This window comes from Coenobita brevimanus, chromosome 91 (assembly GCF_032717465.1).
Source record: "Coenobita brevimanus isolate Jiangsu-jjx chromosome 91, ASM3271746v2, whole genome shotgun sequence".
NCBI lineage: Eukaryota > Metazoa > Arthropoda > Malacostraca > Decapoda > Coenobitidae > Coenobita > Coenobita brevimanus.
The window spans coordinates 7,934,496-7,958,829 of record NC_137044.1 but is presented as its reverse complement, the minus strand read 5'-3'; the positions used below and the strand labels follow the sequence as shown (position 1 = coordinate 7,958,829).

The window sequence follows — 24,334 nt, the reverse complement described above, 5'->3', positions numbered from 1 at the left end:
GTAATTATTCAGGATTCAATGAATACGTCCTGAACCTCCGAAACAAAATGAGTTTATCATGGGTATGGACTGTCGGTTTGTCTGTCCGTGATTCCACCTAGATATCTCATTAATCCTTGGGTAAAAAGAAGGACATCACTATTATTACCCTGCAAGTAACTATCGAAGAAGGAAAAGATCCAAATTTTAGGCCCTCAGAAATTACAGTTATTTACTGTAATTCTGCCTCTTAAGTTTCTCTCAAGTTTTTCTTTAATTCGTTACTCTCTCTCTCTCTCTCTCTCTCTCTCTCCATATATATATATATATATATATATATATATATATATATATATATATATATATATCATACCTATCTATTATCCATTTATCTGTCTATCTATTGATCTATATAAACGTGTGTGTGTGTGTGTGTTTAGGGGAACGATGCGTCACTATATCAGAGTTAATACACTAGATGCTGTTTTTCTTAAGTCTTTTCTTATGCGTTCTCATTTACAGCAGCCATGAAGCATCCTTTTCCCGCACTCTGTCACCTCTTTCCTGATCAACTTTCAAACGCAAATGTTAAGTAGAGGCCCCCCAAGAAGGAAATCACACCAGCCGCGAGCCGATACACATATAGTGCGGCTCGGAATATGACCTTGACCTACTTTCACCAGTCTCAAACTCGTAGATTTTCATCCCTACTAACATCAACGAAATTTTGTAATGATATCTTGAGTGGTTGCAAAGTTATCATGGTGACACACACACACAGACCTTGACCTACTTTCACCAGTTTCGTAGGAGATTTTCATCCCTACTACACACCTGTAAAATTCTGTGATATCTTGAGCGGCTGCGAAATTATCGTGCTAACAGACACACATACACACAGACAGACAAACTGAAAACAATACTCGCAGGAGATTTTCATCCCTACTACACACCTGTAAAATTTTATGATGATATCTTGAGAGGTTGCAAAGTTATCATGCTAACAGACACACAGACACACAGACAAATTGAAAACAATACTACCTTCGCTATCGCTGCTGGTAAATAGTATTCACTGTCTTTCAGGTACACAACTTTTCAATTCAAGAACAGTCTTTCTTAGTTTGTGCTGCTCTCTGCTTATGACCAGTCTTTCAAACACAGGGTGTCCAGACATCTCGAAATAGACGGAATTTGATACTGGTCTTCTCTCTTTAGGCATGTTCTTGTTACAGTATAAATACTCACCCAATGCTACACTCTCAAACACAGGTAACCCAAGACAGTTATCGCTATCATGTTACCTGCTCGTCTGTCCTCCCCGCACTAAAGCTCCGTCACGTCCACACCTGATGACTGTCAGCCAAAAATGATTCTTTCTCTTATCTCACCTTGCAACACCGTGAAATGAAGAGGCAGACTGAGGGTCGACGTCGTTCTGAAGTTCACTCTATCAGAAATCACTCAGTCAGGTTGTGATAATTCTTGCTATTTCTTTGGTGTGTGTGTGTGTGTGTGTGTGTGTGTGTGTGTGTGTGTGTGTGTGTGTGTGTGTGTGTGTGTGTGTGTGTGTGTGTGTGTGTAAGAGAGAGAGAGAGAGAGAGAGAGAGAGCGCGTGTGCTGACAAACTGAAAGTCACACACAACACAGTTTTATCTTCCATTCTCTGCACTTTTTCATTCTCTTTCTTCGTTTCTCTTCCCATTATCTCTCTCTCCCTGAGTCTTACTCTCCCTTTCCTTTATTTCCCTCCCATTCTCTATCTCTCCCTTTCCTCTCACCCTCCCTCCCCTCGCTCTCTCTCTCTCTCTCTCCCTTCCTTTTCACATTACTCAAGTGGCTGTACTCTCTCTCTCTCTCTAGGTGCTCTTCTTTACGTCTTTTTCTTTTCCCATCGACACCCCCTTTCAAATTTTCTTTTCTATCTGACCATATTTCCTCATTTGATATTTCTGTATTTCAATCTTTTATCTTTTTGCCTTCTTTCAGTGGGGAGAGCGACCTTATAACGACGTGAGACAGATAAGATAAAGGAGACAAGCTGAAGGACTGAACTCGAAAATAAAAATATGATGTATGTTATTGGTTCAGATCACCAAACTCCTCCCACATTTTCTCACTCCCTTGCCCCACTCTCCACCACTATCCTGTTTTTTCCACACTCTCTCCTTCCCTCCCACATTCTTCTCCACCCTTCCACACTCTCTCCCACCTAATCATAGGCTCCCCGCTGCCTCACGTACTCTCCCCCTCCCTCCCGCACTCCCCCCTTCCCTCTCACACTCTTCCTCTCCCTCCCACACTTTCCCCATCCACATTTCGCCTCCCTCCCACACTTTCCTCGTCCACATTTCCTCTCCCTCCCACACATTCTCCATCCACACTTCCCCTTCCTCCCACACTTTTCTCTCTCACCCACACTCTTCCCATCTCTCCCACGATATCCCATTTCCGCCCACACTCCCCAACCCCGTCTCTCACATTCTCTCCCCATCCCTCCCACACTCTTGCCCTCCCTTCCACACACTCCCCCTCTCGCCCTTCCCCCTTATACTGTTCCCCCACCCTCTCACACCCACTTCCTTTTCTCCCACACTCTCCCTCTTCCTCTCACACTCCCCCACTTCATCCCACACACACACACTCACTCCCACGCACTCTACCTCCCAGTTCCCACGTTCCCTCTCCTCCAGTCTTACACGTATCTCCCCTTCCCTGCTTTTATCAGACATATTCCTGGCTTTATCATGAGTGCACGTCAGGAGGAGTGATGGTTGGAGTGATGTGTTAGCAAGCACTGATAATAACAAGGAAACTGAAGGAGAGTGCTAGATAACTGGACTGTATAAAGTCCTTGAACTCGTTGATCTGTTTTTTTCTTTCTTATTAGTTTATTCTTGCTAATTCATGACTTATTTTTGGACTTGGGAAAGGTGTCTTGTAAAGAGGAGCTTAATCAAGGTTACAGTCTAACCCACTCAGTTTGAAAAGTCATTCCTGTGCTGACTACATTCGTTTGAATGTTGAAGGACAAAAAAAAAAACGTTATCTGACTGCAACCGTTAAAAGTACTCTCTCTCTCTCTCTCTCTCTCTCTCTCTCTCTCTCTCTCTGTATATATAGAGAGAGAAGACTGAAAGCCTGAATTATTATAAAAATATAAAATAATGACTGAGGGAATCTAGAGCAGTTGGAATTCTGAAAAGGAGACTAATTAAATGTCCAAGTTTTGTTATTATTATCTCAATTAACCCGAGGACGTCATTTATCCTAATCCTTCACTCTATAAATCAAGGTGTTAATGACGGCTCTACCCTAATCCTTCACTCTATAAATCAAAGGGTTGATGATGGTTCTGTCCTAATCCTTCAGTTCTAAAAGTCTCTCCTGAACTGAATAAACCTGTCGTGAGGTAACAAGATGAAAACTACATCCTGAGGCCTAAGTGGTTAAAGTTTTTAAGATGAAAATATTTACAGACAGTACAATTTTTTTCATTTATCTACTGTCTTAAGGTCGAGGCAGGGGTTATAGGACACACAGAAAGACATATCTATATGTAGTAATATATAACTGCTTTTTTCTTGGCAATATGTCTCACCACTGTGAGGCACTATTATGGTATAGCGATAATTATTAACCCGTCCATGATCAGGATAACTCTAGTGTTCTATTCCAGGTGACGCCAGACGATTTTATTCAGCTGAGAATGAGTTACAGGAACCTAAGATAGCTTTCCTATCACCATTAACTCACTCAAAATCTGGACAAATCTAATATTCTGTTCCAACTAACACCAAATGACTGTTCAGCTGAGAGTGGGTCATAAGAACGATTAATATGGTATGTAGAAATAAACTATCGGAACGATAGCCTAGTGTTGTTAAAGAAAAGTTAATCACTTTACCACGGTCATCAAAATACATTACTTGCCGAACGTAAACTGAGGATAGAGGAATTTCAGATATTGTAACCGTATGCTTTCATAAGGCAGTCGATATGCCTTTGGGTCTACGTTTTTTTCTGCTCATTGGTTGGGATTAGGATTTCCGTAATTCTTTTGTCGATGCTCTAGGTATACAAAAGATCTTCAACCGAGTCTCGAACAAGTAACAAATTGCAAGACTAACTCTCCCACCAATAGAACCTTGGCCTTCATCTTAACTGTCCTTATTTATACACAGCCCTTTTTTTTTTTTTTCTGATCTCTGCTTGCCTCGTTTATTACTTCAGCTACACAAATTTCTTCAGAAGATACGCTCTTACCTCGTGTTTGCTCAGTCCTCTAATGTAGAAGGTAATCAGTATCCATCAGTCTCTTTGAACACTATTTTCAGTTCAAGAACAGTCATCCATCGATTGTGCTTTTTCTCTGCTAATGGCCAGTGGTCTTTCAAACGCAGTATGTTCAGACATCCACAAGTGGAGGGAATTTGATTTTGGCTTTCCTCTCTAGACTTGTTCTCGGTGTAAATATTCCTCCAACACCTTGTTCTCACACACAAATTATCTAAGACACAAGAATCGCTAACATGTTACCTGCTCGCCTGTCCTTCCTGCACTAATGCTCCGTTACGTCCGCATCCAATGACTGTCGCCGAAAAATGGTTCTGTATATTTTATCTCGCCTTGCAAGACCGTGAAATGAGGAGGTAAACCGAGGGTAAACATCAATCTGAAGTTCACTCCATCAGCCATCACGCAGTCAGGTTGTGATTTATGATACCGGGTAATTGTTTGGTGTGTGTGTGTGTGTGTGTGTGTGTGTGTGTGTGTGTGTGTGAGAGAGAGAGAAAATGGAAACATTTTAGGAACATATAGTAAGTTGCACTATTATAAACCAAGAAAAGAAACCGGTAAGCGATCAGCACAGAAATTATATGAAGTACTATACTGTAAGGCCCACTGAAAGACGTCAGAGGAATTACTGCAAAGGTAGGTGTGTAAAAAAAATTGGAGTTCAAAAATATTTATTACGTTCCCATATGAGTCACCTGATACAGTTACATATCAGGACATCAGTATCTCTTAAGAATATATATGCCTACGATGAAAGGACAGGGATGCTGCAGAAGACCCAAAAATACTGCTCGTACAGTGCATGGCATGAGCGCTAATGGTATATTGAAAAAAAAAAAAAAAAAAGTCTCCTTATAGACATCAAGATCCTTCTGAGTATGGCTAAATTAGGGCAAGGTATTTTTATATAATACAGTCACCAAGACAAAGCACTCATACAAATGAGCGGGTTGGGTGGAGAGAAGTTGTCAGGGTTGGCTGAGATCGTTATGGGTAGCAGGGCTTGATGGAAAATGAATACCCTGTGAAGACTAGTGTTTCAGGTAGATCATAAAGTGTAATGCAATGGTGGATAGGCAAAAAAAAAAAAAGTTTGGCGTAAAGTAGTAGGTCTGATGACCTAAGGCAGTAATGAGTGATGGGACAGGGTGGGTACAAGTACACCCTGTGAAGTTAGGTGTTGTACGAGGGGTGACGTTGGTGCAGAAAAAGTGAAGGCCACAAATGTTGATGTGTGAGGAGGTTGTTGCTGCTGCTAAGTAATCTCGATCTGTCTGGTCATGCAGACCAGTCAACCAAGGTGTCCATGAGGTAGACAACGCCTCGCCACAACAAGGTGCGGGAAAGAGTGTGGACGCTTGGTTCCACATCAGTCCCTTATTTGGCTAAATGGTAGAAAAAGGAAAAATGGAATCAGTGGAAAAGGGTGGGTGGGACTGATTTTTATCGTGACTGGAGGAGGAGTAGAACAAGGATAATTAATTCTGTATACACTCGTAAACGCGCGACTCACGCAGGCCTGTATGAGCGTAACGATGGTTTCATTCAAAACACCTTCAAGGGGAACAAAATATTGGCAGTGAGCATGCGCTGCTTTCATATACATGATTTTTCACAACACAGGCAACAAGTGATTAGAACTATTTTAAATATAAATATATCCACTTTGCAGATCACTCAGAAATGGTATTTTATCGTGAATTCACAGTGGAACGTCTTAAGAAACTAAAGGTAGTGAAAGAATGAAGATGATGATGGACGAAGGGGTAACGAATGAGACTCCCACTGCAGTAACCGAGTGTCCGCTGAGATGTTAATGGCGTCGTCCACTGGAAGGCTGGGATGCAGCTGAAGGGACTGGATGGATGGTTGTTCAATGAAGTGAGAAATGTTACGTGATGGGGCGGTGGCTCATTTCTCCGGCAAATCGTTGAACAATGTACCTGTAATTATAAGCTCGTAACCGGCACTGCTACTTAACCAAAATCCTGCCATATAATATTATAAATTACTGTAGATACACTCGATCAAGAAAGTGCTGGTGCACACTTCAGGCGAAACAATTTGATATTACTGACCATGGTTGTTACAAAATCCCTGGTGATAAGCTTGCTTTCTTAAGGATGCCATATATTTCGCTTGCTTGACATTTTCTAATCATAACTGTTATCATATGCACATTCAGATCCAAATAAATCAATCACCTTGGCACATCAAGAACTATATTGATAATCTGGGATATAATCTGTCCCCTCCTGCGCGATATGTATATATTTTTAATCCACTGTACAATCTTTATCAGTTTCTTTAAATTTATTGGACCTAAAAGTACTCTATCTTTGTAAATGCTGTCGCTTTCTTTTTCCTTTTTCTGTACCTAAGCCTCTACTTCTATAGTTGGAGCTAGCTTTAGAGCGATGATGATGATTGTCTTATATAACGCTGAAGATAATGATTTACTTGCAATCAGCAACTATTAAGGCAGATATCAAACATTCCAAACAATCCTCTGCTTCCACAACTCAGGTATCGCACTAACAGAAAGAGCTTATATATCTTTCCCAGCTCTGTTTTAAGATATATAATATTAATTCAAAGAACCTCATAGAAGTGTGATATTGCAATTTACTTTTCTTTGAGCACGTACACTCTTAATATTCAAAAATAAGAAAATACAATGGTTCTATGAAAGTGCCAGAGACGGGACCCACCAGCGATGGATGCAGTGAGAAAACAGGCGCAGCTGCCTGCGATCATGGCCCTCACCACCACCCTGGCCAGGTCACCACGCCGGGAGGGAGCCATGGCGCCGAATCCTCCCAGGTTAATGCCAATAGAACTGATGTTGCTGAAGCCACATAGCGCATACGTGGCGATGATCTCAGCACGTTTCTGTTTGAAGGAACATGGATTCTTAGGCCTCCAGGATTTTGCTCGTTCTGAGGTTTTGTGATAGTATGTCCTTTCTTTGTTAGCCAACCGAAATCATCCATCACTCACCGACAGCTCACCCGCCTCCAGCATCTCAGAGAGCCTGGAGTAAGCAACGAACTCGTTGAGGATGGTCTTAAGGCCGATCAGCTCCCCCACCTTGTCGCATTCTGACCAGTCCACCCCCATCACCCAGGCCAGCGGCATGAAGATCCACCCGAAGAGATTCTATCACAGATAAAGTCCAGCCTCAGAAGAAGAGCTCTCCATATGAAAGTTTTAATATTTCATCAGATTAATAACAGCTTAGGATGATTAAACATAGCCTACCTGTCAGTTACAATCAGCACTTTCGTTCAGAAAGCCTGTGGTCGTCTTTCCGTTCTTCTTTTGTAATCCCTTATTGAAATCACTCGAGCACAGGAAATGCCAGGTTGCTAAGTCTGCTTGTGTCTTGTATATCGTACCCCAATGCCAACATCAGTCATTGCATTATGTTAATCCATAAATACATAAACAACCTTTTCTCTCACACGAACATCAACGCCAACGTCGCACGTAAGTTCTGTGCACCCATGTACTGAGGGCTTCCCAGTCCGCAGTGCTATAGTACCACAGAAACTGCACATCCAAAAGCTAAACTGGAGGGACGGGGCAGGTTATTGAAATAAAACTGTGACTGGCGAAGCCCAGCTGAGGTAAAATTCACTGAGAAACCTGAAGGATTCGTTGGAAGAAACTGGTCAAAGTAAGGGTTACTCTCTGCCAATATGTCTACGCCATTCGTGAGTACAAAACACCTGTCTATCCACACACTGTCTCACTCCTTTTCTGTCCAACTCGGAAATCAATAGATAAACAGTACAGTATTCTCAATCCTTCAGCTAAAACGCGAGAAGTCTTTATGTTTGTTTTCCCACCTGACAATGAACTCAAACACAATAGTTCTAAGCAATTCGAAGTGAATGGATCGTGACTTTAACTTTCCTCTGTTTTTCTTTGTAAAGAGAGAGAACCCTTGTAAATGCTTTAGCTTTGGATTATTCATTCTTTTCCTACGAAAAAGTGAAAACTACGTCAGTTTTCATTTCTTAAACAGTAATCACGGCAATATAAATTCTCCGGTAGAGTACAAGGAAGGAAAAAAAGAAAAAAAGAAAAAAAAAAACTCATTCAGGAGGAGCAAAAGTTGTTGAGTATTTTTTTTTTTAATTCATGTTTTGACTAAGTTTATAAAAGGAATCCAGCTGAAACCTTCTCCAGTGAAAATCAAGATTGGTCTTTTACTTGGATGGTGTTACATAAATCAAACAAAATTTTCATTTTTTGGACATTCGCCCTTCTTGCACTCAGCAGGGGAATTTATGCTGTGGAATGAAGGTCTGAATCTATGCTAATCAATATTACTTCGTTTTGAGCAAGAAGTATATTTTGACATAATTTTCGTCTAGACATCAGAGGTCTTTAACGCTGGAGAGCAATTTTAGGCACTGACTTACTTCAAGTGTGCACACCCCTTGTTCAGCACCAGCCAGTGTGCAGGTCCAGTCAAAGACATGGCTGCAGAGTGCGATGAAGGCATAGATGGCGATAAGGTTGGCGGCGATGTTGGCGACCAGTGGGATGGCGTTGGTTACCCCGACCATGGCTGCATGTAGCAAGTTGGCCTCATTTCTGTAATATCAGTATACTGTGCACTCATCGAGATCACCCTCACCTTGTACATAGAACAATTTCATTTATTGTAGTCACAAGAGAGTTTAATGTAGCTTTGTTCCTGTAACAACATCATGCAGTTACCGGGAAGTCACCGTAACCTATGTTCACCAGTGAAGTCAATAACTTTTTTGAATGTATTTAATGTATATCTTTACTCTTACCCTCTATCGATCTTAATGTCCTTGACGGAAGTTCTGGATTGTTTGGTCTCTGGGTAGTAGAGCTTTGCAAAGGCGAGGGCTGCAGGGGCACTCATTACAGAGGCTGTCAGAAGCTGGGTAGGGTCCACACCAAAGGAGATGTAGGCAGCCATGACAGATCCAGCGATGGTGGCAAAGCCGCCGGTCATGACAGCATGCAGCTCAGACTTAGTCATTATGCGGATGTATGGTTTGATTATCAATGGTGCCTCAGTCTGTGGGAAGCAGATGGCAGAGACAGAGCTAAGGAGCTAACTCATCCATCAGACATTCCTGAGTACATTTTAAAAATTATTATTCATGTCATTCTGTGTCCCTAAGAGATCTTAGCTAGACCAGCGTTCGTGGAATACAACGATGGCATCATTTATTTATTTTTTTTCTGCACAACTGATGGACAGCTTGATGGTAAATTTTATCTTTCAAAGCTCTGGAAAGGAATTGAAGACATAGTTTGAATATGTTATTAAATACCACAAATTAACTTGCACTTTTGACAATGTTAATGCCTTGTAGGGTGAATGACCAACATTTCTTCGCAGCCAAGACCGCAAGTTTCGCGACAGCTTCGACATTCCCTGATTGCTGATACACAGCATGCTCTTCTACCAACTTTTCTTGGCACATAAATCTAAATCTAACAGTTATACTGTATTATGCACACTGGCTGAACAGATTAAATCCCAGTTCGTAAACGACTCACTCTCAGCTGAATAAAACTGTCCAACATCATCCATCATCAGGTACAAGTTCTCAACCGTGAGAGAACTAACATGCGGTTGAGGCACAGATATGCATGGCTTTCAGTGTATCTTCTGCTGATGGAGACATACACTGACATGGACTTCAATCCATTCTCTGCTACTTAATATTTTAAATTTTGCAGTTCCCACCCCATTCCCTGTTTGTCGCTATGTAAAACTACGAGGTCTCCAGTGCATCCCCAGCTGATCGGGATGTAAACTATGTACTCCCCAATCTATCCTCTTCATATTTATGCCTTGAGATATATCACGTACTGCTCCTATGGATTTGGATAGAACTACAACATCTTAACAACCCGCACACCAAGACATCATAAATCGATAAGAGAATAGGGTTTGGTGGCTGAATTTTGAGAATCATGAAGGGATAACGGGGAAGCTTCATAGAACTCATTAAATGTTCGCTATTCATACATATGTTCACAAAATGTTTGACATATATGAATGTGTATAAAACTGCAATTGTCTTGGTGGCTAGACTATGAGAATATTGCGAGCATAGCAAAGAAACTTTCAGTTATTTATCATCACAGTAATACAGTCTCAAACTTAGTAACTGTTTTCATCTGCATAATTACTTGCCTCAGGTAAAGGAAATGGATAACTCTGAATCAAAGAAACAAATGTGTGACAGTTGGCCTGATAATGTATTGATCTGACAATAATTTAGCGGTATAGTTACTTGAAGGATAAAAGGTAGAGTAGATAAACATGAATGAAGGTAACACAGTCTGACTTAATAATACAGCTGCATTTTCTTTCACAGCTTCAGTGGTGAAGTAATAAAAAGAAAATAGTTTGTGGCTGGGTAACTGCTCCAAAATTCTGATGGGACTCGGGCTCTTTCCATAAATTTCCACCATTAAATAACTGCTGTGCCAGGCATTATAAATCTACATTAAACTAAAGAAAGAACTAAAGAAAAGAACTGAAGAAATAGAAGGAACTAAAGAAAATCTGAATGTCTCAATGGTGGACTTGTGTAACTTTTACATGGCACAACTACCAGTATTTCATATAAAACCAATATCTCATTCCCTACTAACAAGGTCCTCTCCCCATCCCACCCCAAAGAAAAACTTTACGGCAAAAAGCCTTGGCAAAAAAAAAATTCCCTCCCGAAGATTTTACCAACAAGAGATAATACTCCAGCTCATGTCAGCATATATTACAGTATATATTTTTACAGCTTTGCAGTGTATACCTTACACCCCCACAGAAAGTGGAAACAATTACGTATGCTTTATAGATCGATAGCCGGAAGGTTATGGCAGACCTAAGTCAGGTGCATGACTTACCTAATGGAGAGATTAATTGTTGCAATCCTGGTGGGATATGTACTTATTTTAATTTTACACTAAACTCTCTTTTGATTTCATAATGAATGACCATGTTGGACGTGACATGATCTCACTGGATAATGAAGACCTTCATTGAAAAAAAAAAAAAAAATCGGTATAAGAAACAAAATGATTACAGAAGAAAAATAAAACCTGACAAGGCGGCCGTAGTTGGCTGTGGGAACCCCACAACTCGTGGGACTCGTAAAATTTAATGCTATTTTACCACCTTCCGGCTGATTTCTAAGGATTTTACAGTTTTTCCCATTAGTTTCACGGTGCTTGAAATCCAGTGAACCAGGAAGAAAGTGTTTAATATGAGTGACCAGAGGAGATAGAATAATAATTAATAAGCTCTGTCTAGCAGGAGGTTAATGATGACAGTATTAACAGTATCAGGCTCTAATCTGACTCAGCTTAATAAAATAATCGCACATTACTTAGAATAAAATACTAGAATCGTCCCAATCATATGAGTTTACTGTCTGTCTATATACTGTACTCTAAACCCACCCCGACCACTTCGCTCTTACCTGGCCGAGGAAGATGTTTGCCGCAGCATTGACACTCTCGCAGGCTGTGGTGCCAATGGTGACCTGTAGGAACCATCCCAGTTTCAGTACAATCCACTGCATCACGCCGTAGTAGTAGAGGATTTGGATGCAGAAGCTGAAGAAGAGAATCACCGACAACACCTGTAAAGAAATGAAATAACAGGAATAAGCTTACCACGGTTAAATATTTTTATTAAGTCTAAGGCTAATATAACATCATCCACCTACATCTCTCTCTCTCTCTCTCTCTCTCTCTCTCTCTCTCTCATATATATATATATATATATATATATATATATATATATATATATATGTGTGTGTGTGTGTGTGTGTGTGTGTGTGTGTGTGTGTGTATTACCGATGCATGTATGTGCGTATGTATGTATGTATGTATGTATGTATCTGTCTAGGTATATATGTATGTATACATGCTTTTAAGTGTGTGTTTATATGTCTGTACAGTATGTATGTTCTTATGGATGTGTGTATGTATATATGTACTTACGTATGTATGTATGTATCGGTGTCTATTTGCAAATGCTATCCTAGAAGTCAGCGAAGGTGGCAATAACAACTTGTCACGATTCCCACCCACCACTCCAAGCCTCTCTTCCACAACACCACTCCCACTATTCCGAGCCTCTCTAGAACAAGTCGTCACCACTCCCTCCCACCACTCTAAGCCTCCCTACCACAACTCATTACCACTCCCTGCTGCCACTCCACACTTCACTCTGCTGATGTATTCTGTATGCTATTACTGCCACCACCAGATGATTATATTGAGCTTCAGAGAGAGTTTTCGAATTGAACGAGTGAGATGTAGCCTTCATTAACCACTTGACTAATGGGGGTCTGTTCTAAATTAAAATATATTGTCACTGGATTGAAAGGGATAACCACAGTTCAAAGTGCTACACTCCCTCCCACCACTCCAAACCCCTCCACAACACCTCTGTCACCACTCCCTCCTACTACTCCAGGCTACAACTAAACCTCTCTTCACTCCAAGCCCAACTGCTACAACTCCTCTCCACTCCAAGCAGCCCTGTCTCACTTCCCCCTTCAGATACTCACAGAGAAGGCGAAGATATGCTGTTCTGATACAAGTTCTCCAAAGACGAAGGTGGAGCCCTCGTCTGTAAATGCGAGGAAGGTTGCCACTTTCTGTGCGGTGCAGTGGAACACGGAGCGCCCAAAGTCCCAGCGCAGGATGATGAGACCCAGGATGAACTGCAGAGCCATTCCCCACGCCACGTGACGCCATCTTACCTGAACACGCCAGAATATATTGGAGGAAGCAGACACAGACAAAATGCAAGAGAATTTAACCCTAGAAATGCAAAGAGAAAATTCAGGAATATATAATGGATTAGACAGGCAGACAAGCATACCAGGAATATCTATTGAATGAGCTATACACAAAGACTGACAAAAAAATCAAGATAACTTAATGGACAAAACAGACACACGGAGGAAAATTCAGTGAGGAGACAGACTAACTACTCCATGGCTAACCGTTAACCAGGCATCTAGGTAGACTGCAGCTAAAGAGGCTAACTGGCACCTCTTTTATAGCTGTTTGTTTCTGCATATGGCACGTTGACTCTCACACCCACCCACCCACCCACCCACCCACACACACACACACACACACACACACACACACACACACACACACACACACTCTCTCTCTCTCTCTCTCTCTCTCTCTCTCTCTCTCTCTCTCTCTCTCTCTCTCTCTCTCTCTCTCTCTCTCTCTCTCTCTCTCTCTCTCTCTCTCTCTCTCTCTCTCCCTCTCTCTCTCTCTCTCTCTCATTTATGCAAACAATGTCGATATCAAAAGGGATACAACCAACAGGCACGCGAAGATAAACAATGAGTCATACAGAAGCTAAATCGCTAAGGAACATGTGTTAGAATGTCTCTTAAGTCCACGAGATGACGGTCCTGTGGCTGAGGACTAACAATGAATGAGAGGGGGTAAAAATAACCAATTCTGTACAAGATAAATCGCAACTGAAATATTGTTAGAATGCCTCCTAAGTCAAGTACATTAAAATCTTACGGAAGGGGACTAAAAAAAAAAAAAAAAAAGAGAGAATAGCTGCGAATATTATACACTTTCAGTCGCTAAGGAAAAGGTATTAGGAAGCCTCTAGAGTAGAAAAGAATACGGCTGAAGACCAACCTTCCTGGGGGCGACGGAAAAGACGAACCCGAAGAGGAGGATGACGACGATGCCAATGAGTGACTGCAGGCGCCTTAGGTCGTCACGTGCGTCCACCCCGAGGAACACCAGTGCGCCCACCACCAGCACAGCGAATATTGCCCACGGCACCCACCTGACGTTGATAAGAAGGAGGCTTGGAAGCAATGCCTACTGACTACACGAGGGTCATTACGGTGGATATTATATGTTAAATTCCAATTTTTCCTAGAATATGACCCACAACAGTCTCCCCCCCCCCCTATTTTCCCTCTGTGTGTGGGGGGTGTAAATAGTCGACATTTTCAGATGAATAGATGCGTAAAGCAATATCTGTCTATCTGCCCAACAATCTGTCTATCTATCTATCTATCTATCTACGTGAATTCTTTAAAAAGTTAAGCATGAACATACGCGAAATGCAAAATCAGTAAATATTTAAAAAAGTATTAACTAATTTTCTGTTTTTTCTTTTTTTTTTCCACAGCATAATAGGGCGATCATTTACTTCAGATTTAGTTTACGGTAAACGTTTCGTTCTATATTATCATCAGTCTGTTCCATCAATACCTGTATTAACCTGGATACATTACCTGTGCAAATGAATATGAGGTCATGAGTCACCAGGATTGCCTCACGTCCAGAAGGTGGGTCGCAGGCAAAAATGGTAAGGAAGCACCACACTGATCAAATATTACCAGTCCTCACCCTGAAAATTTGTTGATGAGTAGTGACATAAAGAAATAACTTACAAACCCACCTGTGAACTAGTATCTTCTCCTGTACAAAGGTGACGACAGGCTCTACAACCGTTCTGAAGAGGACTTTGCCATAATACTTCTTGACGATCTGAAATATATTAGGATCAGTATGAGCATTTTCGCTGGCGTGGAAACATTTTGGATATATACTTTTTTTCAGGCTTAACAGACGATTTTGCGTAGCTGTTATGGATGCACGAAGAATCTTAGTAATATCAATATCAGACGATTTTGCTGGGTTGAGAATAATCCTAGCCTTGAAGTAGCCTACAGTTGGGGGTAACATTTTTAGTTCATTCCCACTGTTACTAGAAGATTTTATTCAACTTAGGAAATGTCTCTCAGTATTAATGGGAATTCATCACTCTACCTAAGCTTCATAAAGTCGTCAGGAGATTGGAAAAAGCATAATAAGAAACACACACACACACACACACACACACACACACACACACACACACACACACACACACACACACACACACACATCCCAGGTCTCAGTGAGCTAATAATACGACAGGTGAGGGGAACGAGATGAACCCACCAAGAAGTATGTGAGACCCAGCAGGATGATGCCTGTTATGATGATGAGCAGGCCGTCGGAGTCACACCAGTAGTTGACTTTCTGTAATGAAGAGGCAGACCGAGTAGATGAATAGATAGATACAGCCTATAGATAGATAGAAAGATACACAAAGACAGACATACAGATTGATAGATAGACAGATGAAGACAGACAGACAGATATATAGACAGAATGATAGCTAGATAGGCAGACTAAAAGGCAGACAGTCACTTTGCAAAGTGTAAGTAATTTCAGGACTGTCCGTTGTTTCCTCATTCCTTTGATGAACTGGTGTGCTGTATTTACTGGCACCATAAAAACATTGCCTAATCTAACTCAGTCTAATCTAACATCATCTAACCTATCACCTAACTCACATGTAGCTGGTTACCAACATTCTTGAGCTGTACTACAATCATGGTAGTGTGAAGCTAAAAATCCAATGACTGGCATTTCCAAGGAGGAACTTCAACTCATATACATAGAAAAGGTCTTGACTGAGTTACCTATACATACATATCTCCTCTTTACAACTATTATCTATTCCCAGGGGTAGACTGTACTTGTTTGCCTTAGATGGCAACTTCTCTAAAAGAAAATTCCGAATTCAAATCAGAGGCTTTAGATAAGGGTGAGCGACAATTAGGCGATACGATCATAAAAAGAAAGAGTTACTTGGTGGCACGTCGGTGGAGCTGGAGCTACATGGTAGCTAAAATAGTAGTTAATTACTATCAACAAGTGAAAAAGAGTTACCATGCATGCAAGACCAAGACCTTAAAAAATGTAAAACGATAGATATCGACAGATACATATTCCTCTTGTTTCCTATTTCTGACATTGCACTTATGAAGCTTTATGTTTTATAAACAATTAATTGAGTAACTACATTGGCTCTTGACACACGTCTCACGTAAGATAGCACTAAGCTTATTAAAAAGATCAAGGTTACTTACTGCAAACGCATATTACCTAGATAGTGCTAAATTAGTCATGAACTAGACAGGTGTTGCAGAGTTCTGGCTACTAACACACACACACACACACACACACACACACACACACACACACACACACACACACACACACACACACACACACACACACACACACACACACACACACACACACACACACACACGCACGCACGCACGCACGCACGCACGCACGCACGCACGCACGCACGCACGCACGCACGCACGCACGCACGCACGCACGCACGCACGCACGCACGCACGCACGCACACACACACACACACACACACACACACACACACACACACACACACACACACACACACACACACACACACACACACACACACACACACACACACACACACACACACACACAATAATTTTCTCTAGTAACTGCGATTTGTTGTATGAAGAAATAAAGAAATGGAAAGATTTTGAACTCCGTGTATCATGTCCTAGAAGAAATCATAATTAAAAATGGGGAATTAGATCGTAGGTTTGTTTTGTAAATCGGGGCACTGGCTACGATAGCTAAAAGGGGGGAGGGAGATGATAGGATGGAGGGGAGGGTGTGGTGGTGACAGGAAGGGGTGGGGTGTTGGTAACAGAAGGAAGGGTTCGGTGGTGGCAGAAAGGAGGGGGACGACAGGAGCTCTTACCTCAGTGTCAGTGGTGATAGCTAGGACGGCGTAGAAGTAAGCCAGGTATGCGGCAGCCACCGTCGTGAACAAGATAGCCCGTCTATGTTTTGCCAGCCCCTTCACCTACATATAAGTTAGTGTTAGTCCCTCTAGTCCGATGGTGTACTGAATTTCTTGTTTTTACTTTTTCTACTGCTTATGATTCCACTCAGCCTAGCAGACTTTCTCGAACTGGAGAGGTTAGATATAACCTTTATTAATTTATCACTTCACAAGTCTCGCACATTCTGAGTACAATTGTTTGGAGGTACAGTAGCAAGAATAACTCAATAAAAACAGGTCACTGGTTTGTAGGGTTTTAGGTGAAGTGACACAATTGCCTTAAAACATGTATGACTAGACACAAGAAGACACAGGTTAGCTCTTAAGTTGCTATTATGATTGGCCTACGAGGCTTTCTGGTATCTGTGCTTTAACGATATATTATTCTTGGTACACATTGTAGGAATGGCAAAACTGAAAACAAGCAGACTATAGGGTTCCTGCCTAGCTAACAAAAATACGAACCTTAAATTTAGTATACCCGGCAGTTGCTTTAATTACCTTTACAAATGAAAACAGAAGAATTCTAAATAATTATGTTTCACAGTACTTAATATGGGAAATTATGCAGTGATGTTAATACCGCTGCTTACAGTACCTTGCCTTGGATGTTTTGGCACCCGGGCACGAGAGAGAAGATGCTGTGGTCCTCGTCATCACTAGAGTCATCATCACACTCGCCCAACTTGTCCCCATCCTGAAACAAACACACCAATAGTTCATTCACTTGGAGAGATACTCGTAATGTTGTCTTTTTGCAGCCCATTTCTCGTAGCTCAGTATCAGTATAAGACAACACTTCGTCCCTGCATCATATTCATAGTACTTTTTTCTTGACTAGGACCATATTCCAGTGTTGATCTCTTGTTACAGCTCAGTGATCAAGACGGGGAGATGGCAGTTTTATTCCTTGTTAGAGTGAACGGCATATAGTCACTCAGTAAAAAGGGTGGTTTAGCCAGATTCATATTATAAATTGAGAGAGTCAGATGATTAAAAGTAACGTACAGGAGACAGCATCCTTCTCACTGGAGTCATTGTTATACGTGCTGAGTTTGTCTCTAATGTATTTCACACACATAAACATTCTCTCTCTCTCTCTCTCTCTCTCTCTCTCTCTCTCTCTCACACACACACACACACACACACACACAATCTTATGTCTTCCTGTTCAGTGGTATGGTCAAGTTTATGTAAGGATTATGAGGATAATAAGGATACTTTGCAACAGTAAACACATAGGAGGATATGAAGGCGTGAGAGACGAAATGATTCACTGAGGAAAAGGCGATACGAAGTCTCCTAAACCAAGAAGAATATGACCCCACTGTGACTACTATTACATGAGACAATATCCTCTCCCCCTCCCTTTTTTTTACGTACATCACATCATAAGCGATTTTTTTTTTTTTTTTTTTTTTTAAATGAGACCCACCTGTTCGACACTGCCCTGTGTGAGGTGGTGGGTGGTGTGGTCGGGGTCAGGGAGGTAGGCGGGGTTGGTGAGGCTGGGGTGAGGGGTCGCTCCGTTCATTCGTGCCGTCTCGATCTTCAACACAGGGGTCGTTTCTTCCCTTGCCTGCCGAACTCTATTACCCTGTGGTGTCTCATTTCCGTTCACCTGTACTGTCACTTCGTATGTAGGTTCTGAAATCATTCTTCAGCAAGATGCATGTGCTGTTCTCTGTTAGTAAAGAAATTTCTGTGTTAAACCGCAAACAGCATATTTTGGGATATACATTTTTAACCACTTTTCCATCAAACCTCCAAATGCCAAAGTTAACTTGTATTATAAGAATCTTGTGGCACAACTGATCAATGGGCATGTCTTCCACAGAAAGATTATTTCCTCTAACTATGGCCCGTCTTACAAATACAGTTATAGCCAGGCATCTTGAACGAATCTTAATTATTCCTCCCCTTCGTTCAACTTTTAATGTATAGCAACAACTTTTACTGGCTCGCAGTTGTTAGTCCCTTCTCTTCTGCATACAGATAATAGCAGTGTGGTCTACACGTACATATCAACTATTCCATTGAGTTTTTCTGTCTGTATGTATGCATAGATGTAACAAAACTACGAGCCCTGTCAGCCTTTTTTAAGGAAACTTTTCACACAAACTCACTGGGGTCCAGTAGTCGTTCTCGGTCTATCTATCTCTCTACCTGCCTGTCTATCCAGTAGCCATCCATCTCTGTCTGTCTTTCTGAATTTCAAGTCTCCTATTTACTATGTTACTGACTTTGAGTTTCATGTATGCAGGTATACTGTACGTTTGTATGTATGTAACAAACCTCCGAAACCTAAATTTTTTAATGAAATTTTGCACATGCCACCATGCAACCATAGTGAGTTCAGTAGCTGACAGTCCGAGTTGGGTACAAACTGATGTCCTATAAGATGTTTGGACCTTCACCTGTGACGGGGAAGCCACCACGTCCCCGGCAGGGCAAGTACATCGCAAACGAAGGGAATGGCTAATGAAACTATGGACTCTCTCTCTCTCTCTCTCTCAACTGTGCACCGTCCAGCACCTCCTTAACTATTTCCTGAGCCTGTCACAACCAGAGATAAGAGTAATAATTCTTCCTGGGTTGTGAGAGATAAGGCCGGGGGTGGAGGAGGAGGAGATAACATACACAAAACACTAACAAGGCGGACGGATACGATAAGAATGATAAATGTAAATCAGGTTTCTAATACATATTTAAAGATTATTATCATTTTTTGGCCATTCCCCACATTCGTTAGAGGTTTACAAGTTTCTTTTTCTGTTATTTTCCAATCATATCTTTAGGTCCTTCTTCTGTTTCGTTGAAGGGCATAAAAACTTCACCCATTTCCTGTTGATGCGATACGATAAGAATGCGTCAGTACTGATAAGGCTTTCCCAATGCATACTTTTTAGGTCACTCCCCACATGCACTGGACGTTTATGTGATTCTTCTTTTACTCCCATGCCGCCATCGTAACACACACACACATACACACACACACACACACACACACACACACACACACACACACACACACACACACACACACACACACACACACACACACACACACACACACACACACACACACACACACACACACACACACACACACACACACACACACACACACACACACACTGGCGCAGTGGTAACGTTCTCGCTTGCCATCTGGTAGACGGGAGTTCGCGCCTCGCTCAGGTTGCGAAAAGTTTCACTGACGAAGTGGGTAGTTACTGTCCCCCTTGAGCAAGGGGACGGGTGTGTGGGTGTGTGAAGGTCACAGCCTTACCCTTAGATCGGACTATATGAGCTCTCAGCTCCCTTCCGGGAGGGTAAAATGCTGACGATCACGACCATCAAGTGATCCTGACCGACCCGGTGAATTACACACACACACACACACACACACACACACACACACACACACACACACACACACACGTGAGTCATAGACGTGCTGATAATAAGAGAGAAAAAGGGATCACAAAAGCGCTCGAGACACTATCAACAAATACAAATCATTCTTCACTTTCTCACAATACACTCGGCGTCTCCTTTACTCACGAGTTGTGTTGGAAAGGTCACAGTACTTCTATTGCCTAATCAGGTTCTCAGAAGGCGGGTGTGCTGAACCGATTTCTAGCTGTCTTTATAACATACAAAGGCTTTATTCGTTTGCCCCTTCCCCCCTGTGTGTGTGTGTGTGTGTGTGTGTATGGGTGGAGTACATCACTTCCACCGTCGTTTCACTGGACATCGTTCTTAGTTCTGTTTGCACGATTTATCTATTACGACAGCCATGCAACTCCTGTCTGCCCACACGCTCTCACATCTTTTCTGCTGTTCTTCAATATGCATGATTTAACCAGCACTCACAATCGTTCACGTAAGTAATTTTTCAAACTAATACATCTTCATGACCTCTGCTTCTCTTTGTCTACGACCATCCAGTCTTTCAAACGCAGTGTGTCCCGACTTAGTGTAACTCTTTTTTCCATCACAACACACACACAGTCATTCAAGGCTCAGAAAATCTCTGTTGTGTTACCTGATTGTCTGTCTTCCCTGCACTACAACTTCTTCACGTCCACACCTGAAGAATGTTACCGGGAAAATGACTCAACAGCTCCACCTCGCCTTTGTGGCCCGTAGATTAGGAAGGAGGAACAGGCAGAGTTTTGAAATTAACCTTATCAGCTGTGACGTAGAACGGTTGTGATTTCAGATTTGAGGTATTTCCTTGTTTTGAGATAGATAGATAGATAGATAGAGATAGATAGATAGATAGATAGAGAGAGAGAGAGAGAGAGAGGTAAGCAAGGTGATTAAGAGGGTGAATTTACAGAGTATAGGTGTATGTATCAATACATAGCGACATCATCTGTAGGTTATGCTGCAGCACACACACACACACACACGCAAAAGGGTAGATGGTGAAGGTTATGGAGGTTGGTGGGCTTAGTTGATGCAAAAGGGTGCGTTGAGTGTAGTACTATCTTTTTATCAGTGGATTAGTGCAGGTGCGAGGGCGAGGAAGAAGTGTATCGATATCTTTACTACTGATAGAGTGTAGGATATGGAAGTACCGTCACCGTGGTTGTGGTAATGCTGGAATAACCTTTACTATGAGGTTTAAGATAACGTGTATTGCAGCACCACCACTGATAGCAGAATTTAGAAATCATACAAGTAAATATTTCCTTTTTACTTATTTATCTTCATAAGGAGGATATTTAACCCCTTCAGCCTGAGGACGAAGTTTTGGGGATATTCTTGCTACTTCGAGATGACTTATAAAACAATAACTTTCTATAGGGGAAGGGGTTAATGAAGCTCATACATAACCCTTACAGATCTCTCTCTCTCTCTCGCTCTCACTCTGTCTGTCTGTCTGTCTGTCTCTCTCTCTCTGTCTTTTCCTAAGCTGGACAATTGCTTGGCGTCAACAAGGAAATTTCACGAGAATGTCATCGTGTTGAAGGGATGAAACATGGCGAAGCCGAAAGGAGGGGGGGGGGTTAGTTTTCATAATGTATAACACACGAATCTCCTGGTTTAACCCTTTCACTCCGATGATGTATTGTTCATTTTAATCATGCTTCTACAGGACGATTTTACTCAGCTGAAGTAGTGAAGAACTGCGGTAGGTAGGGACGTCCACCATCCACTCACTCAATATAGTGTTGCCTCCGGGTTACCTTATTCTGAGTGACAAGCCAAATGGTTTCCTGTAAATTAGGAAACCATTTAAGACAATTTACTACGTCGGGTGGTAACCATATAACCAAATGATGCCTGGTGGTTACAGAGAGTTTAAGGTTCCAATCGGAGAAATATATTTAGGAAAGCATACTGGGCAACTCCCCATATCATGACTGAATAAGTCAGTGAAGGGAGCTGGCCAGGATTTCAATCATGTGGGTTAATGAAGTTTAAGCCCCAGATATCCCCATCACCAGCTTTCCATCTCCCTCGATAGTACTGCTGCTTAGACTAGTGCAATGTACTGACACGGACACAAGTATCTTCTGAAAGTTTGATGAATTCATAGCGGAAAAATCGAATCAACTGAAACACGTAATGGTAGAGACAGAGATTTCACAGCACTTCGCCAGTTGTTAATTTTCTTCAGATGGAACTGGGAAGACAGTTGTTTCTTTGACTATACATTCGGTTAAAAAAAAAAAAAAAAAAAAAAGTATCGGTGTACAATTTATACGAAACAATCTGACACCACAAACGATGGCTACTGCAAGATCCCTGATGATTCTACCCCATTTTTATCTATTCTAGTTTAATAAGAATGCCATATGTATAGATTACTACATATTTTCTATGCAGTACTGTTACCATTTGGATATACAGATGTTTCGTTTCATTTCGTTTCGTTTTTAAAGGCTCCAACATGCTTGCATGTGTCGGCCGTGGTCACCTAATGGAGGCTTTTCACGCTGCACGATCCATTGCAGCCTCCCTGTTCAGTCCCTTAACCCTGAGGTCACACTTAATGACCTTGTCCCATGTCTTTCTCGGTCTACCCCTCATAACCCCACCCCCAATATTAACACTTCTCACCTTCCTCACCCAATTATCATCCCCCATCCTCTCCACATGTCCAAACCATCTCAATCTACCTCTCCTCATCACAACACCAATACACTCCAGTCCCATCCTACCTCTCAACTCTTCCATCGTAAACCCAGCCCCTCCAGGCCTTGGACGCAGGGACGCACTGCACATCCACCTAATCATTGTCATTTCTGTACGTCTGAGCCGGCGAATATCTTCCTCCTTCACTGCCCAGGTCTCACTACCATACAGCATTACACTCCTAACACATGCTGCATACAAAGACCCCTTAGCACGTAGGGAGAGTTCTCTCAATGTCAGGAGAGGCAAGAGCTCCCTGAACTTCTTCCAACCACTTCTCACCCTAGCCACAGAGCTAGCTCTAGCCCCACCTCCAGCACACAACATGTCTCCCAAATAACAAAACTCTTCCACACACTCTAGAGATTCACCAGCAAGTTCAATCCTTTCACGTCTGACAATCTCCAACTGCTCACCCCGACACGCCGTACACATAAAATCAGCATTATCTCGCAGTCTACCTCTGATACCACTACATCTCTTATGCACCCATTTATCACACACACCGCACAAGATGGAATTACTTCCCACGCCCTTGTGGCAAACTGCACATGCCCACTCACCCTCGTCTTTGACAGTACCGCCACAAACCCTAGATATCATCACTTTTGTTTTATCTGCATTTACCCTTAAACCCTTGTGCCCCATACCATCTCTCCACTTCCTAAACCTTTCCTCCGCCTCCCTTTCGTTCTCTGCAATCAACACCAAATCATCAGCATACAACTCCCACGGGAGTCCGTTTCTAAAGTCACGTGAAAGGGCTTCAAGTACCATGATAAACAACATGGGACTCAAGACTGACCCCTGATGCACACCAACATTCACGGAAAACTCATCACTCAAATCTCCATTCACAGTTACCTGAGTGTGAGCACCCACATACATAGCCATAACCACCCTAACCAGCCACTCCTCAAAGCCAAGCTTTCTCATTGCCCACTTCACCACCTCTCTAGGGACTCTGTCAGAGGCCTTTTCCAAATCAACAAAAACAAAATAAAGACCCCTTCTCCTACCAATATATTTTTCCTGAAGCTGACGAACAATGAATATAGCATCAGTGGTCCCCTTACCTGGCATAAACCCAAACTGCATCTCATCAATATTCACTCTTTCTCTAATCATACCTTCTAAAACTC

The 24,334-nt window shown here is 42.0% G+C and overlaps 1 protein-coding gene across 1 annotated transcript; it reads right to left on the bottom strand.

The window, feature by feature from the left end:
- Positions 1-15: 15 nt before the first annotated feature.
- Positions 16-18,699, bottom strand: LOC145411856 (putative transporter YutK). Its single transcript, XM_080281814.1, has 13 exons — positions 18,478-18,699; positions 17,641-17,739; positions 16,959-17,063; positions 15,301-15,381; positions 14,756-14,844; positions 13,978-14,131; positions 12,864-13,058; positions 11,766-11,927; positions 9,090-9,343; positions 8,709-8,883; positions 7,279-7,437; positions 6,990-7,170; positions 16-29 (listed from the first exon to the last, which is right to left on the bottom strand). The coding sequence occupies exons 1-13, from the start codon at positions 18,697-18,699 to the stop codon at positions 16-18; spliced, it is 1,890 nt and encodes a 629-aa protein (XP_080137940.1).
- Positions 18,700-24,334: the final 5,635 nt, after the last annotated feature.

What these genes read in the sequence shown, in the direction of transcription:
- LOC145411856 (XM_080281814.1), bottom strand. Translation starts at nt 18,699, where the DNA reads ATGATTTCAGAACCTACATACGAAGTGACAGTACAGGTGAACGGAAAT. An exon ending in CTATCACCACTGACACTGAG is followed by an intron (nt 15,382 to 16,958) that starts GTAAGAGCTCCT and finishes TCTTCATTACAG; the next exon opens with AAAGTCAACTACTGGTGTGA. An exon ending in TTTCCGTCGCCCCCAGGAAG is followed by an intron (nt 13,059 to 13,977) that starts GTTGGTCTTCAG and finishes TGGCGTGTTCAG; the next exon opens with GTAAGATGGCGTCACGTGGC.